Source organism: Betta splendens, chromosome 21 (assembly GCF_900634795.4).
Source record: "Betta splendens chromosome 21, fBetSpl5.4, whole genome shotgun sequence".
Classification (NCBI taxonomy): domain Eukaryota; kingdom Metazoa; phylum Chordata; class Actinopteri; order Anabantiformes; family Osphronemidae; genus Betta; species Betta splendens.
The window spans coordinates 16,459,196-16,476,703 of record NC_040899.1 but is presented as its reverse complement, the minus strand read 5'-3'; the positions used below and the strand labels follow the sequence as shown (position 1 = coordinate 16,476,703).

At 44.9% G+C, this 17,508-nt stretch overlaps 1 protein-coding gene across 1 annotated transcript; it reads right to left on the bottom strand.

Annotated features, from left to right (window-relative positions):
• Window positions 1–464: 464 nt before the first annotated feature.
• On the bottom strand, window positions 465–16,842 carry hibch (3-hydroxyisobutyryl-CoA hydrolase). The gene is made up of 15 exons (XM_029136657.3): window positions 16,687–16,842; window positions 16,342–16,384; window positions 15,756–15,887; window positions 15,254–15,338; window positions 15,079–15,159; window positions 14,934–14,986; window positions 8,845–8,923; window positions 5,295–5,440; window positions 4,773–4,859; window positions 4,610–4,668; window positions 2,254–2,335; window positions 1,433–1,552; window positions 1,311–1,344; window positions 969–1,085; window positions 465–880 (listed from the first exon to the last, which is right to left on the bottom strand). Exons 1-14 carry the CDS (start codon window positions 16,716–16,718, stop codon window positions 970–972), a joined length of 1,149 nt encoding a protein of 382 aa, XP_028992490.1. The 5' UTR covers window positions 16,719–16,842; the 3' UTR covers window positions 465–880; window position 969.
• Between the last annotated feature and the right edge of the window lie 666 nt (window positions 16,843–17,508).

Here is a 17,508-nt window from a genome sequence, read left to right as displayed (position 1 = left end):
AAGTCCACACTGCTTCTACATCAAACTCAGTACTGAAGCATCTGTTGACACTTGTTTTCTAGATCACTGTAAATTTAAAGTGCTTTAAAACAACTCAGTGATGTCAAGCAGGATGAGTCAATGCGCACGTGAGAGGTTAATCAGCATGAAGGACAAACAGCACGCTTCGGAAGTGACTGATGGCTGGACCTTGTGCGGAGCAGAGGGCAGCCACTCCCACATTTATGGCACTTTATTATCTGGTAACGGCAGTGACAGCAGAGCTGTGGATGAGGCTATGTGATGGGAGACCGCTGACGTTATTGTTCTCTAATGATGCTTCTGTTTTACTGGTGCTTCATAATACAACTTGAATTAAAGTCAACATTTATCCAACTTCATATTTGAAAGCTTGGCGCTTTTCGTCCCTAAAGGAAGACGGGTCAACAGATGATACTGACCTCATTAGAAGCAGTTTCCTGACATTTGACATCACATAACTGTTTATTGTCATCTGAAAAACAATGTTCAGGTCGTTTGATTCGGAAGAAGGGCAGCTGATACAAAAACACGCTACACTAATCTCACACTCGGATGCAGCAGGGCAGGTACTGCATAGTGGAGTGCTGTTGGAATTTTGAATATGCAGAAAACCAAAAAAAAGAATAGATGAAGACTATGAAACAGGCACCATGTCACCAAGTGACCACACCACATAAATATACGGATCTTGCTCTTAGATCAACAGACGCCCACAGGATGTTTGATGAAGCAAACGGATCTCCTCTAGTGCGGTTAATCACTGCTGTAGGCAGGAATCTACTTCTACTGCAGAGCAGATTGTTTGCTAGTTCCATTCCGGGCTGAGAACATTGTCCTCAGCTGCAGATGACCAGTGTCCCTGAAATAGTGAAATACATGACATATAAGCACAGGGCAGGACGGTGGTTTACAGAAACAGATAAGGTGCTGCTGCTGCAAGACAGGACCTCAGAAAGTCAGATCCTTCTCTCCCAGAGAGGAGAAGCACTGATCCACGCTCTCATCAGACACCTCCCCCAGGGTTGACGGGTTCCACCTGGGGTTCTGGTCCCTGTCAATAAGCACTTGAGAGAGAGAGAGAGAGAGAGAGAGAGAGAGAGAGAGAAAGAGGGAGAGAGAAAGAGAGAGAGAGAGAGAGAGAGAGAGAGAGAGAGAGAGAGAGAGAGAGACCCCACATGAGCACCTTAATAAAGCGAAGAGGGTTCGACAGTCAGGTGCAAAGCGTCAACTAAGAGGACCAGGGACTGGGCCAAACATCCTGTAACATCCATTACCTCAGTCTGACTTACCAGCTCTTACACCCTCATAGAAGTCACAGCCCCTCTGCAAAACACAAGAAGTCTGATTTAACTCTTAACATAAAAAATAGAGCAAAGTAATGGAAGATGCAGCCGATGCACGATGTTTGTACCATGCAGGCCTGGCTCAGTCGATACTCCATCACCAGCACGTCCTGCAGGCTCAGGGAAGCACCTGTCTGTAGCTGCCTGTAGGTGATCTTCAGGGATGTGGGAGACATTTTAGCCAATATCTGGAGGAGGACACAGTGATCTTCTATGTCAAGAGGTAAACTGCAGAATTTCCTTTTTCATGATTCTAATGCAAAATATCATGGAAAACAGCAACGTGTAGATAAGAACAGAGCTGGTTGGACATCTCGAATGTGCAAGTCAGTGACTCATGTAGTAGCCGAGGATGTGGGTAATAATAAATATTTGATGGCTGAGCTGGATCCAATTCAGATTCCTGCGGTTTAAGATGCAGTGAGATGTTTGCTACTGGAGGTTAGAGAGGTCCCTGATTCATGAGGCTGTACTTCGGCCATGATCATCCTAAATCAGAGAGAGGAATCAAATCCATGAAAAGAGCAACCTTTAAGTGAGGTTATTATGGTCTGTACAGCTCTGAAAGCACAAGGAAGCACAAGACAAAGACTAAGTCCATTAAGTGCTTAGTCTGCTGATTACTGGCATAAGCCCTCCCACCACCACATTCACATTGTGGCTGATCAGTGTTTACTGCCCTGGCTCCGATCCAGCTCCGTCAGTGACAGTTAATGATGCACAGAGGCTTTTACAGAGGTCCAGCAGTCTCTAGCAGCTCTGTCAAACAGACGCTGTCATTACTGTGGCAGACGAGCTCCTGCTTCTGTGTCACCACATACAGTACATTTGGCCAGTAGAATGTGAGTGATGTGGATTAAGCTGAGGTCAGTAGAATACTGTACAGTACCTCGGCTTGTTTCTTAGCGAACTCTGTGCCATCTGCCTCCAGGTTCTGCATTATTCCCTCCATGCTGCTGGAGCTGAACAGCCTGAAGGAAACAACAGAAAACAAGAGCTGCCATTTTGTATGACCTCAATGACTTCAGGAAAATCATAGTTATAATCATATATATATATATACCGAAGGGCGAACGATCCTGATAATGAAGGATCCCTCAAAGGGCACAGTCCCATCCAACTACCGGCCAATAACCTGTCTCTCCACAACATGGAAGCTCATGTCAGGCATCATCGCAGCTAAGATAAGTGGGCACATGAGTCAATATATGAGCGAAGCACAGAAGGGCATTGGTAAGGATACCAGAGGAGCCAAACACCAACTCCTGGTAGACAGAACAGTCGCCCAAGACTGCAGAATGCGACACACCAACCTGTGCACAGCCTGGATCGACTACAAGAAAGCCTATGACTCAATGCCACATACATGGATCACTGAATGCTTGGAGCTGTACAACATCAACAGAACTCTAAGGGCCTTCATTGCAAACTCGATGAGGTTGTGGAGAACCACCCTTGAAGCCAATGGGAAGCCACTTGCCCAAGTATCCATCAAATGTGGCATATACCAAGGAGATGCACTGTCCCCACTGCTGTTCTGCATAGGTCTGAACCCCCTCAGCCAAATAATAAACAAGACTGGCTATGGATACCGACTCCGGAACGGGGCCACCATAAGTCACCTCCTCTACATGGATGACATCAAGCTGTACGCCAAGAGTGAGCGAGACATCGACTCGCTGATCCACACCACCAGGATCTACAGCTCGGACATCGGGATGTCATTCGGGCTCGAGAAATGTGGGAGGATGGTGACAAAGAGAGGCAAGGTAATCCACACAGAAGGGGTCTCACTCCCAGAAGGAAGAATAGCAGACATTGAGGACAGTTACAAGTACCTTGGAATACCACAGGCGAACGGCAACCTTGAACAGGCAACAAGGAATGCGGCAACAGCCAAATACCTCCAACGAGTAAGGCAAGTCGTAAGAAGCCAGCTCAATGGCAAGAACAAATCCCGGGCAATAAACAGCTACGCTCTGCCAGTGATCAGATACCCTGCGGGAATAATAAGGTGGCCAAAGGAAGAGATACAGACCACAGATGTTAAGACACGAAAGCTCCTCACCATGCATGGAGGGTTCCACCCCAAATCCAGCACCCTGAGACTGTACGCTAGCCGCAAGGAAGGAGGCCGAGGACTAGTGAGCGTGAGAGCCACTATCCAGGATGAAACATGCAAGATCCATAAGTACATCAAGGATAAGGCCCCGACAGATGACGTGCTGAGTGAATGTCTCAGGCAGTGGAGAACAGAGGATGAGATGCTGGAAGAGGGACCATCATGGGAGGACAAGCCCTTGCACGGGATGTACCACCGGAACATAACTGAAGTGGCTGATCTCAACAAATCCTACCAATGGCTTGAAAGGGCTGGGCTGAAGGACAGCACAGAGGCACTCATCCCGGCTGCACAGGAGCAGGCCCTGAGCACCAGAGCCATAGAGGCCCAGATCTACCACACCAGACAAGACCCAAGGTGTAGACTGTGCAAAGAGGCCCTAGAGACGGTCCAGCACATAACTGCAGGGTGTAAGATGCTGGCAGGCAAAGCATACATGGAACGCCATAACCAAGTGGCTGGCATAGTATACAGGAACATCTGCGCAGAGTATGGACTGGAAACCCCAAGGTCAAAATGGGAAACACCTCCCAAGGTGTTAGAGAACGAGCGAGCCAAGATCCTGTGGGACTTCCAGATCCAGACTGACAGAATGGTAATGGCGAACCAACCAGACATTGTGGTGGTGGATAAAGAGCAGAGGAAAGCCGTAGTGGTGGATGTGGCAATACCAAGCGATGGCAACATTAGGAAAAAGGAACATGAGAAACTAGAGAAATACCAAGGGCTCAGAGAAGAACTGGAAAAGGCTTGGAAGGTGAAGGCCACAGTGGTGCCTGTGGTGATCGGAGCACTAGGGGCTGTGACCCCCAAACTGGAGGAGTGGCTACCACAGATCCCTGGAAAAACATCCGAAATCTCAGTCCAGAAAAGTGCAGTCCTAGGAACAGCAAGGATACTGCGCAGAACCCTCAAGCTCCCTGGCCTCTGGTAGAGGACCCGAGCTTGGAAAGTGGATGAGACCACCCGCGGAGGGTGAGAATAGAGTGTGTGTGTGTGTGTGTGTGTGTGTATATATATATATATAAAATCAGCCAGGTGATCTTATTCTAGTTTTAAAACCAAACCAAATGCAAACCAAATTATCTCTGGGAATGTTTGAACATAAAGGTTTAAGGCCTACCTGTCAATATCAGACAACTGTTTGTCCAACACAAAAGGCTTCTCAGAATCCAGACTGCTCTGTGGAAAAGCAACACAAAAATCCATGAAGAATGATATTGCCTATTTAGCCCACTTAGGTTTAGCTCATGTGGCAGTAAACGGATGTTTCAAGGGATCAGAACCTGGTTCTGGTACAAGTCCAGAACTCTGGAGATGTTGTCAACAGAGGGAGACTTTAATGCCACCAGCTCTTCCTCCAGATCTGGAATCTATTGAAGCAGAAAGCATCTGAATGAATGAATGAATATATATAAAAGATACTACAATGCAGTAAAAACAACTCTGCTGAACTTTGAAGCAGGTGCTGTTGTGTAGGACCGTCCCCACTGTTCTCGTGTCCTCCAGGTCAAGGTTTCAGTCTTTATCTCTGTTTTGCCACCCACTGCTCTAACGTGGTGCCAACAGGAGGATAACAACTTTCCTCTAGATCAGTCAGCGTCTGTTGGCACCTTTACACACGGTGAACACAGCGACGCAACACCTGGCCTTCCAGCAGAGCCGTAACCTCAGCCCCCCACTACCCACCAACACTGGCACTGGGCTAACTGGGATGATAGGAACATGATGGAGGAACCCTCGTTGTGCTGGTCAGTGCTTTGTCTACGGTCATTTTTCATGAGCTGGCTGCGTTTGTGTCTGTGCACCTTCTTAGACTCTACAAAGTGAGTAGCGACTCCCGCTCTCTGCACGTCACGCCCCTTGAGACGGAAGCCTGTCAACGCCAGAAACAGTCCCAACCTGCCCCGGAGCCTGGGCAGAAAATAGCCACCTCCCACGTCAGGGAAAAGCCCTGTCAAAAGAAAACGGACAGCTCAGCATGTGAACACATTCCTGCTCATCAGCAAATCAGCTCAATAACCAACCATGTGACTTCACAGCTATTAGCTTTTAGTCATATTGGGTATGAAATCAGCCAAGACTAATTTCTGATTTTGCATATAATTCAGATGTTTTGTCACCACTCTACCGCCCATGTTTTCATTAGATGTTAGTGTTTCTGACACAAAACCAGATCCCAGTGGTCACAGATGGTTTTCTGACAGCTCTGCTAATGTGCCATGAGGCAAGAAGGGGGGAGGTGGGTGGAGAGGAAGGGGATTAGATAAGATGACCTGAATCATGGCTGAAAATGTAATATCACAAATGTGTCAGATTATGGCTGTTGTTCAGAGCGGGAGCAGGGCTGCTCTAGATCAATGGGCGCCACCACACCAGCAACAGGAAGCAGTCAAATCGATTAATGAGCAAATTCATTTCTCTTTAGTTTAATAAAAAGCTAGACCACACCCACAACAAAGGCTCTCCATCACTGAGCTGCTGTACACACACCCCTGTGGATTAAGATTTCGTGTCCCCTGCAGACCTGCAGTAACATCCGTCTGCGTCACTGAAATCCAGACCTTTGATGTTTATTTTAACGTCTGCCATATCTGGACGTCTAATATTGGCCTAGATCAGTGGAAAAAAACTGATTAGTTTCAGAAAACATCATCCATGAGAGGATTCCACCACAGAGCCAGGGCTAAAATAAGCAAAGGGTCTGTTGCTTGAAGTCCATGTTGGTAAAGTCAGAAAGGACAAACTGATGATGATGATGATGATGATGAAGTCACTATTTTGATGCGTTATGTTCACAGCAGCAGGATTTGATGTGGTTTCTTCCAAGCTGAAGTAACTGAAGAAGACACGTTTCTTCCCCACAAAGTACTGGATCACACAAAACCTAACCCATAGCTTGTCCTGTGGATCAGTCCTCAGCCTGTGTAATCAAATTATCCTCCCATTTCCTCCTAAGCATTTGAACAAATCTTACACAACTACCAAACTGCAACTGCAAAGTGCTTCACTCTTTCTGCTACAGTACATTTATATACTGAGCACTAACAACTAACCTAATTACCACCCTTTTTCATACATTTACATCACACTAAACATTTGTGGTATCTGTACCCTGGAAGCATCATAATAATCTAAACATGAAATGAAGATGAAAGAGCAGTTATAACTAAATCACCTGCACAATAACAACATGGCAGATTATGTGGTTTGGTAGTTAGTACAGATTTGTTACTAATCTCATCGGGCCTCGGGAGAAGGCCATCTGTCTTCAGCAGTCAAATAGCTAATGAGCAACTATAGCTTGGTGTCGTAGTGATGGTTGTTGTAATGGAAAATATGTTTCTTCCTTATTCTATGCGGTTATTATAGGATTTATGACTTATGTCCTGCAATTAATATCTTGTGTTTTGTCTTACATCTGTTTTGTGTATTTGACATTTCACCTACATTGTTCAATGGTTGTCTCTGCCTGATAGACTCTGGACTGTAGCTCCCAAAGCCAAGGCCGGGGAGTTGTGTCTCTCTGTCTGTTGAGACTTAGCGCTCCTTCCTCACTGATAGCCAGACGTCAGCGATGCAGGTGTGAGAATGTAAACATCTTCACACATGGCGACAATGATGGGATGGTGCATGTAGTCTGATTGGGGCTACACAGACATTCCATCATAGTCGAGGTTAAAAGGCAGAAGCAACTTGAGAATTGTGGGCTCTTTGCATCACACCTCCGTGGTGTATGCACTGATCGCCCCCCAGCTGGTTTTTGGTTTGTTGATGTGCACTATCAACATCCAGGTTTTTTATTTGCTTCCCCCATTATTTTTATTTTCTTTAATTTTTATAATAAATCACACAAAAGACAACTCTTTCATCTGTTTGTTTATGGGAAATTTCCACCAGTGTTCACACTGTAAGAATGGGGCCACTAAGAATTCCTGATCCTTCCTGGCTCTTAAAGACCTGTTATTGTACCTTGAAAAAGTCCACCTCTACTCCACTCATTAACCTAAGTTAGCAGCACCTGTCGGAGCTCTTTGAGATACCTGCCACCCCACAGTTAGTCAGACACCAACTACTACCATGGGCAAGACCAAGGAGCTGTCAAAAGACACCAGAGACAAAATTGTCGACCCCCACAAGGCTAGAAAGGGCTACAGGGCAAATGCCAGGCAGTTTGGTGAAAATAGATTGTCAACACTCCAAACTGTTTAAGCAATTGCTAGAATCTCCCTTGGACTGGGGCTCCATGCAAGATCTCACCTTGTGGGCTATCACTGATGATAAGAAAGGTGAAGAATCAGCCTAGAACTACAAGGGAGAAGCTGGTCAATGAAATAAAGAGAGCTGGGACAGTTTCAAAGGTCACTGTCTGTATAGAACACTACGCTGTAATGGTTTCAAATCATGCATGGCACGGAAGGTTCCCCTGCTCAAGTCATCACATGTCCAGGCCCGTCTGAAGTTTGCCAAAGACCATCTGGATGATCCAGAGGAGGAAATCCCTGCTACTGTGTGTGCAAACCTGTTCAAGAACTACAGGAAACGTTTGACCTCTGTAATTGCAAAAGAGGTTTCTTTACCAAATATTGAAACTGATTTTCTCAGGTGTGCAAAACAAATAAAATCTTTAGAAATTATACAATATGATTTACTGAAATTAGGGCGGCACGGTGGTGCGGTGGGTAGCACTGTCGCCTCACAGCAAGAAGGTTCTGGGTTCGATTCCCGGAGACCTTTCTGTGTGGAGTTTGCACGTCCTCCAAAGACGTGTGTGTGTGCATGGTTGTCTGTCTATGTGTTGCCCTGCGATGGACTGGCGACCCGTCCAGCGTGTACCCTGCCTCTCGCCCATAGTCAGCTGGGTTAGGCTCCAGCTCCAGGCTCCCCCGTGACCCCCGTATTGGGGCAATAAGCAGTTAAGAAAATGGATGGATGGGAATGATTTCTAAGTGGGAGAACTCGCAAAATCGCAGGGTGTTCAAATACTTCTGTTCCTTTCTGTGTCTGTCAAGGTAGCATTGTTAACTCAATCGATACAAGCAAGGTGGAACAGCTTCTTCAGCAGCAGGTGGTGGTCTACTGTACACGCACCATCCAAACAGAGGACGACCATCATGGATTCTGATACAAACTGTTAAAAAAGCTGTACTTCAGGGCCTTAGACTCACAACATGCTGCATCAGCTGGAAATCTGACACATTTCTCAGTTAATCTTTCATTTTTTTATTACCTCTTGTCTGATATACTGCTACAACGCAGGCACACCCTGTGTGCCTAAGGTCACTGCTGCTGATGGACTAAATGTTCATCGACACTGATGCTGGAGAGCCCCGTGTGAGGCAGCCTGGAGGGTCTTACCGATGGCAGTCTCTGGCATGGCAAACATTGTCTTCTCAGTGGCCACTCGAAATCGTCCATGAACTGACAGACCTACACCCTGTAGATGGAGAAGAATGAGGACTATTATTACTACGGTTATGTAACTGTGACAAGTGACACTGAGACAACATGCAGAGTCTATAAAACTCTAGGTAAAAATGGAAACTGACAGAAAGTACTGTGCACACCAAGAGTTACCATAGATACAACATCCCTCACATCCTCACCCCATATAGAACACAAGGTACAGACAGGCGACCAATGAAAACACTCAGTGGCTGACTTTCATTGGGTCTACTTGTTCCTTAGTGGCCTTTGAAGTCATTTGATCTCTGAATTGAAAATTTATGGGAGACACTGGAGCAACATGTCAAGCAACAGCGTGAGAATAGAAGACTTGGAAAGACTTCATCCCTTGAGGGAAGTCCCAAAGACTCTGGCAGCACGTTCGCCATTCCAGTCTCCAAGGAGCCAGCTACACACACATGACCACAGAAAGTCCATTTTTGTCTCTGTCTCTTGTCATAGAACTTTTGACCTTTTGGGTTTTTATCTCTTACTTCAACGTCACAAAGTCACAAGAACAAATCATGAGTTTATTCATCCTGTCCTTTATCCAAACAACAGAAAACAACAAGCAACAAACAACAAAATGGACAGAAGAAGAAAGAATTATATATATGTAAATAATATTAAAAAAAAATATATATATATATAATAAAAAAAATATAAAATATATATATATATATATATTAGTCCTTATTTCACTGTGAATACAATATTGGCTTATGAGATATGGAAATCCTTGAATTCTTCTTGTGTACACTTTTGCAGTGTCACAGAATTTTTGTTGTGTATGAGCACTGGTCAGAATACTCTCCCAGCTTAAATTTAAAACGCAAATACACGAGGACCAAATCATATTTCATCTGGCCTGGGATGTCTTTGGATATCTCCAAAACCTTTTGGCTTGAATCAAAAACAATGTTGTTCACCTGTGATCGGTTGGAGGGCCATAATAGTATATCTAACATACAGCTGTGTTTGCTTATTCTGGAGTTTTATTATCAGTAGTCATGTTTGTGTAAAACTGCTGGATATATACACTCTATTCTCACCCTCCGCGGGTGGTCTCATCCACTTTCCAAGCTCGGGTCCTCTACCAGAGGCCAGGGACCTTGAGGGTTCTGCGCAGTATCCTTGCTGTTCCTAGGACTGCACTTTTCTGGACTGAGATTTCAGATGTTTTTCCAGGGATCTGTCGTAGCCACTCCTCCAGTTTGGGGGTCACAGCCCCTAGTGCTCCAATCACCACAGGCACCACTGTGGCCTTCACCTTCCAAGCCTTCTCCAGTTCTTCTCTGAGCCCTTGGTATTTCTCTAGTTTCTCATGTTCCTTTTTCCTGATGTTGCCATCGCTTGGTATTGCCACATCCACCACTACGGCTTTCCTCTGCTCTTTATCCACCACCACAATGTCTGGTTGGTTCGCCATTACCATTCTGTCAGTCTGGATCTGGAAGTCCCACAGGATCTTGGCTCGCTCGTTCTCTACCACCTTGGGAGGTGTTTCCTACTTTGACCTTGGGGTTTCCAGTCCATACTCCGCGCAGATGTTCCTGTATACTATGCCAGCCACTTGGTTATGGCGTTCCATGTATGCTTTGCCTGCCAGCATCTTACACCCTGCAGTTATGTGCTGGACCGTCTCTGGGGCCTCTTTGCACAGTCTACACCTTGGGTCTTGTCTGGTGTGGTAGGATTTGTTGAGATCAGCCACTTCAGTTATGTTCCGGTGGTACATCCCGTGCAAGGGCTTGTCCTCCCATGAGGGTCCCTCTTCCAGCATCTCATCCTCTGTTCTCCACTGCCTGAGACATTCACTCAGCACGTCATCTGTCGGGGCCCTATCCTTGATGTACTTATGGATCTTGGATGTTTCATCCTGGATAGTGGCTCTCACGCTCACTAGTCCTCGGCCTCCTTCCTTGCGGCTAGCGTACAGTCTCAGGGTGCTGGATTTGGGGTGGAACCCTCCATGCATGGTGAGGAGCTTTCGTGTCTTAACATCTGTGCTCTGTATCTCTTCCTTTGGCCACCTTATTATTCCCGCAGGGTATCTGATTACTGGCAGGGCATAGCTGTTTATTGCCTGGGATTTGTTCTTGCCATTGAGCTGGCTACTTGCCTTACTCGTTGGAGGTATTTGGCTGTTGCCGCATTCCTTGTTGCCTGTTCAAGGTTGCCGTTTGCCTGTGGTATTCCAAGGTACTTGTAATTGTCCTCAATGTCTGCTATTGTTCCTTCTGGGAGTGAGACCCCTTCTGTGTGGATTACCTTGCCTCTCTTTGTCACCATCCTCCCACATTTCTCGAGTCCGAATGACATCCCGATGTCCGAGCTGTAGATCCTGGTGGTGTGGATCAGCGAGTCGATGTCTCGCTCACTCTTGGCGTACAGCTTGATGTCATCCATGTAGAGGAGGTGACTTACGGTGGCCCCGTTCCGGAGTCGGTATCCATAGCCAGTCTTGTTTATTATTTGGCTGAGGGGGTTCAGATCTATGCAGAACAGCAGTGGGGACAGTGCATCTCCTTGGTATATGCCACATTTGATGGATACTTGGGCAAGTGGCTTCCCATTGGCTTCAAGGGTGGTTCTCCACAACCTCATCGAGTTTGCAATGAAGGCCCTTAGAGTTCTGTTGATGTTGTACAGCTCCAAGCATTCAGTGATCCATGTGTGTGGCATTGAGTCATAGGCTTTCTTGTAGTCGATCCAGGCTGTGCACAGGTTGATGTGTCGCATTCTGCAGTCTTGGGCGACTGTTCTGTCTACCAGGAGTTGGTGTTTGGCTCCTCTGGTATCCTTACCAATGCCCTTCTGTGCTTCGCTCATGTATTGACTCATGTGCCCACTTATCTTAGCTGCGATGATGCCTGACATGAGCTTCCATGTTGTGGAGAGACAGGTTATTGGCCGGTAGTTGGATGGGACTGTACCCTTTGAGGGATCCTTCATTATCAGGATCGTTCGCCCTTCGGTTAGCCATTCAGGGTGAGTCCCATCCCTTAGCAGCTGGTTCATTTGTGCTGCCAGGCGCTCATGGATTGCAGTGAGCTTCTTTAGCCAGTAGGCGTGGATCATGTCAGGGCCAGGTGCTGTCCAGTTTTTCATACCTGAGACTCTTTGTTGGATGTCTGCCACTGTGATAGTCACTGGATTCTGTTCAGGGAGGTTGCTGTGGTCTTCCCTCAGATCCACCAGCCACTGTGCATCACTGTTGTGTGATGCCTCCCTTTCCGATATACCCTTCCAGTACTGTTCAGTTTCCAGCCTTGGTGGGTCTGCCCGTTGTTATTACCCTGCCATTGAGAGTACACTTTCGCAGGTTGTGTTGCGAACAGCCGGTTTATTCGTCTGGCTTCGTTATCTCTGGTGTATCTCTTTAGGCGGCTGGCCAAGGCTTGTAGCCTTTGCTTGGCAGTTTCGAGTGCTTCAGGTATGGTCATCTGGCTGTACCTCTTAGGCATTGGTCTTTTCATTGCACCTCTCTGGGCCTCTGTCATTTGGCTCACTTCCCTCCGAAGCTGCCTTGATTTTTGCCTCCAACCTTCGTTTCCATGGTGGGTATTGTTTCTCATGGCTCCCATGGTTGCTCTTATATGATATACGCATATATGAAGCGTATATCAGCTCATTGGTTTCTGTGATTGTTGTGGTAGGGATCGCTCTTGTGGTAGGGATCGCTCTCAATGCTGCATTCACATCTTCCATGAGACTTTCTGATGGTACTTCACTTAGCCGTTGTAGTGGGGTTCGGGGTTGCCTGTTCAATCTCGCCATGATCTTATCTTTCAGGTCAGTCGCTGCCTCGCTCAGCGTATCTGTGCTTATTGGGGCTTCGTACCCAATTTCCGGTTGGGGAGATGGTGAAACCTCCCCTCTGACCTGGCGTCCTGGCTCCCCCTTGCCGTAGCATTTGTGTTGTATCTCGTCAATCTCAAGTTGTGATAGCAGTTGCCGTTTGTGGATGTTGGAACACTGAGCTACTAGTTGCTTCGCCGTCAGCCTTGAATGTGGGTTTCTCCTTTCCCATTCACCGCACATTCTTTGCATGTAACCCCTCTGACTAGGGTTACTTGAGTAGTAGCATTCCAACAGAGCCTTGTTCTCGCATCTCAGCCATTTCTTTCTTGTTCCAGTAGCCCACTTCTCGCCAAGGTGCTCTGGTTCCCCAACACCTGACGCAGACCTTGTTAGACCGGGCGACGTCTGAGCCGGTATCTCATGATATGAGGTAGGCGGTAGCTTGAAGGGTCTTGCCCAAGGACCCACACTGGATGCTTATTCGCCCTAACCGGGAACCCCCCGCATGACTTTACCGAACCCCCCGCAGACTTTACCGATTGAGCTATCCAGCGAGCTATATATATATATATATATATATATATATATATATATATATATATATATATATATATATATATATATATATATATATATATATATATATATATATATATATATATATATATATATATATATATATATATGAAACTATATAAAAAACTATGAAAACTATGAAACTATATATGAAACCCCTCATGAAACTCGACTATTTTCCATATATATATATATATGGAAAATAGTCGAGTTTCATGAGGGGAAGGTAATGCATCCAGTATTAATGTTTTATCAGACTCAAAAGGTGTATTGGAGTGTATTCAAAAAGAGATGTGATTTCTTCCAAAGTGTAAATGTAATATGACCTGAAAACAACAACCGTTAGGCAGATTCCTTGTCCTGGGGCAAAGAATAAGCAGTGTACCATGGTCGCACAGTATGCGCTACTACAGAGCACCATATAAGAACACAAACCCACATCCTCATGTAAACAGCGGAAATGTACAAAAGTGTGCAGAGAAGCTGTTTAGATCTCCTGCTTACAAACTGCAGCATTCACAAGCAGGCAGACAGTGTTTATGCAGACTATGACTGGAGGGCTTTAGAAAACAGTTGGAATACTTGCTTTAGTTGACAAATCAAACACTGATAAAGCAGGTGACGTGAACAAGTGAAGAAGAAAACAAGCACCTAAAACCTGGATGATGTGGACCTTATTGCATGGATCAAAATGTGCCCTGCTGTCTCATCAGGCGATGCAGGCATTAGCAAATGGGAGCTCTGTTCTCCAGGACAAAGAGATTAGCCACAGCTCTGGACAAACAACCATCAACTGTCTGGCCGCTATGCTCTACCTGTTAGGAACTGTCAAACAAACAGTCGGTGTGGGTTGAGCAGAGTAAACACAAACACAAAAAAGACAACAGAGTGTGTCTCAAACGCGATGCAGCATATACAGATTAATAACACTTTAACATTCGCAGCCCTTAATTCCAGGGATTTAAAACTTGGAGAGCAGTGAATGATGTGCGTGCAGTGAGATCCCTCTGATGTAACAACTGCTAGCGCTAATGCAGGAACACTACTTCCACATGTGAGCTCAGTTCAGAGCAGATCCTCTGACAGGGACTCTTGTGCCTCTCACAGGTTTCCATATATAGAACTGGATGCTTTCGACCACCACTCGCATGTGTGAGGATTGCATGTGTCAACTTTAATGTCTTCTCTGTTTAGGAAGACTACAGCTAGACTTCAAATCACTTTAATGCCCTTTTATTGGTCCACTAACTTAAAGAGCAATTAAACAAAATGCACTGACAAAAGTATTTAAAATCTAGGCTGATCTAAGTGCAACATGCCAAGAGTATTCCTCCATCTTCTCTGACCAGTTGAGGTAAACATTACTACAAAATTACACAACTTGTTAACCTCTGATCAATGGCTGTGCAGCATAACTTTAATGCATATCATGGCCAACATATGGGAGCAAAGGTACAAATTCAGCTTCTGAGCAATCCTGACACCTGGAGGGAAAAGCTACTACAGCATCTTTTTGGTGTTTTATTTCATCCAATCAAAGAAAATCCTGCCACCAAGCAGAAGGAGGTGATTCAATACTGACACCTAATGTACTGACAAATTTAAAAAACAAATGCACTTACCCCTCCCATTGTTATTCCATTAATAAGGGCAATATACGGCTTCCTGCATGTTCCTTGATAGATTAAAAACATAATGTGAAAACCCCAAAATGAAAACTGTAAATACTTTCAGTGTGTTGAAAGCTAATAGTTCAATGTAATATACCTATGGCATTGTTGAGAATGTATTCCTCACGAAAAAAGTCCTGAGCAAGAGAGCCACCAACCTTTCCTGCTTCTGTGACAGCTGAGAGGAACAAACAGAACAACAGTTACTTAACAAGTGTCTCCTACAGTTTGTTAGCAACATGAAAGCTGGCGAAATAAAAGTTACTGTTCACCTCTGATGTCTCCTCCAGCACAAAAGGCCTTCCCACCAGCTCCTTTGATAATGATTATGTCAGTTTCATTGTCATTTTCCCATTTCTGCAATTAAAAAATAAAAAAGCAGCAAATTCAAGGAAAATTATGATATAAAAATAAACAAGCATATTATCTATTTGTTTTGAACTGAAGACAGAAGCATGAAAGAACTATTCCCAGACTGAGCTTAGTACTAATTAATAATACTAGGGGTGTAACTAAAGCCTCAGCTGTTCCAGTAACCACTAACAGAGTAACACCGTCTGTGTGAGCTCTCAGTTTCAGCACTGGTGAGATGTTAAGGAAAAGTACAGAATTCTTTAGAATCAAAGACATTTAGCATTTCAAAATCATGGTGGTCTAATAAAGCACTACAATAAACAAACTTGACCAAATAATGAGCACATTTGTATTAGATCCATTACACCATTACTTCTAATTCCAGCCAAACAGTGCATACACGAGCTCAGCCTTTCTTGCCTTAAGCTGAGGGTAGATCTGTCGTATCATGGCTAAGTTGAGGGCATTCAGGACTTTTGGTCTGTTCAAGGTGATGACGCCAATTCTGCCTGTCTTCTCCAGGAGAATCTCTGGCTCCATGTGACTGGACATCTTTCATAAAACATCAAAAACAGGCTACAAGGTGACAAGTCTTTAAAGCAGACTCAAATAGATCTTAATTAGGTAAAACTATAGGATACGTTTTAAAATACATTAAAGAAAAGGAAGAAATAACAAGGTGTTAAGCAAAATACATTTTAAGTAGTACAAAACAATGAGTAACAGCAAACTACTGTATCAAATAGGTACAGTAAGCATTGCCAAAAATAAATCCACAAGATGAAGCGAGACCATAAAAGGTTGTAATTGTTAATGCAGTAAAACCAACATATAACACGTCATAATATCCATGAATGGCTATAACACAAAAGCCTCAAATCGAATAACCCTATCACCCCTGAGAGGATAATTAGTCTAAACAAATTGAACATAAGTTGGGAAAGCGACAGGTGGAGGACAGACTGACAGATATGATACACTTCCACACAGGCCAGGAGATTCTCACCATGTGACCCTGGATTCGCCGCAGTCTGCAGAGGGACCTCAGTCTGGAACGGATGGGAGCAAACATTAGCAACCATTGTTTACGTGGAGGGGGGTGAACACATACATTACAGTAGGATGTCACTCAAATACTCAGTCATTGAACTTGTAAACTGCTCCATACTAACACTGGACCACATGCTGTAAACTCTGTCATACTTGAATTTCACATTTCACATACTTAACATTTCAGATTTTAGCATGACTTACAATACAGAACGACACACGAAATTTCTGCATTAATTCTAAAAAACTCCACATAAGACAGCGTGTAGTCCAGCTACACACGTCATCCCCTGTGACCAACCTGTGTGTGGACGTCAAAACCGTTAAGGACATTCTTTCTTTTTGTCCTATTTCGTGTTGCCAGGAGCTGCACTTCACAGCTTGCAAATTGCCACTGTCCTGTAATGTAGTTTAGCGCTTACTTCCTGGTGGAGCCAAGGAGTTGCCTCTGATTGGTCAATGTCGAATACGTTGTAGTGGGCGGATGCACCATAGAAGGAGCGTTGGGTGGTCGCGCTTGTGTCAGAGTGCCACCTAGCGCACAGATGTGGAGAGACACCTGTGCTCCTAAAACACGGGACACTTAGAGAAGCGCCAGTGAAAGGAACAGTGGTGAAATGTGAACACAAAGTACATCTGTCATGTGGCTTAAGGTCACTGCCACTCCCTACTCGCCATTTACAGTGTGTTGTATTGTTACATTGATTCCAAACTGGCTGTGGCTGCATTTTTTTATTTGACTTTACATGAAACTTTGACAGGTTATAATATTGCACTGATCATATACTGCAGATTTAGATGCTGATACTATACTATATACTCTATATTCTTCCACTATTCTGACACCATTTTTCCTTTGCCCTGGTGCCCTCTGGTTCCCAGGCTGACACCGAGCTACCAAGTGTTGGGTCTCTCCCATAGCTGTGTACCGTCAGACTGTGTTTAGTTCTCTGACTGTAGTCGTAGTAGTTGTTGGAGGTTTCTTCTGTTAAAGTGAGTTTATCTTCTCCTCTGTTGCCTAGCACTTGCTCAAGTAGCTAATTTACATGTGTTTAGTTTTTTGTATTTATATTGTGACGTCACATTTTTGGTTACAGCTTAAAGCCTCACAGATATTAATAAA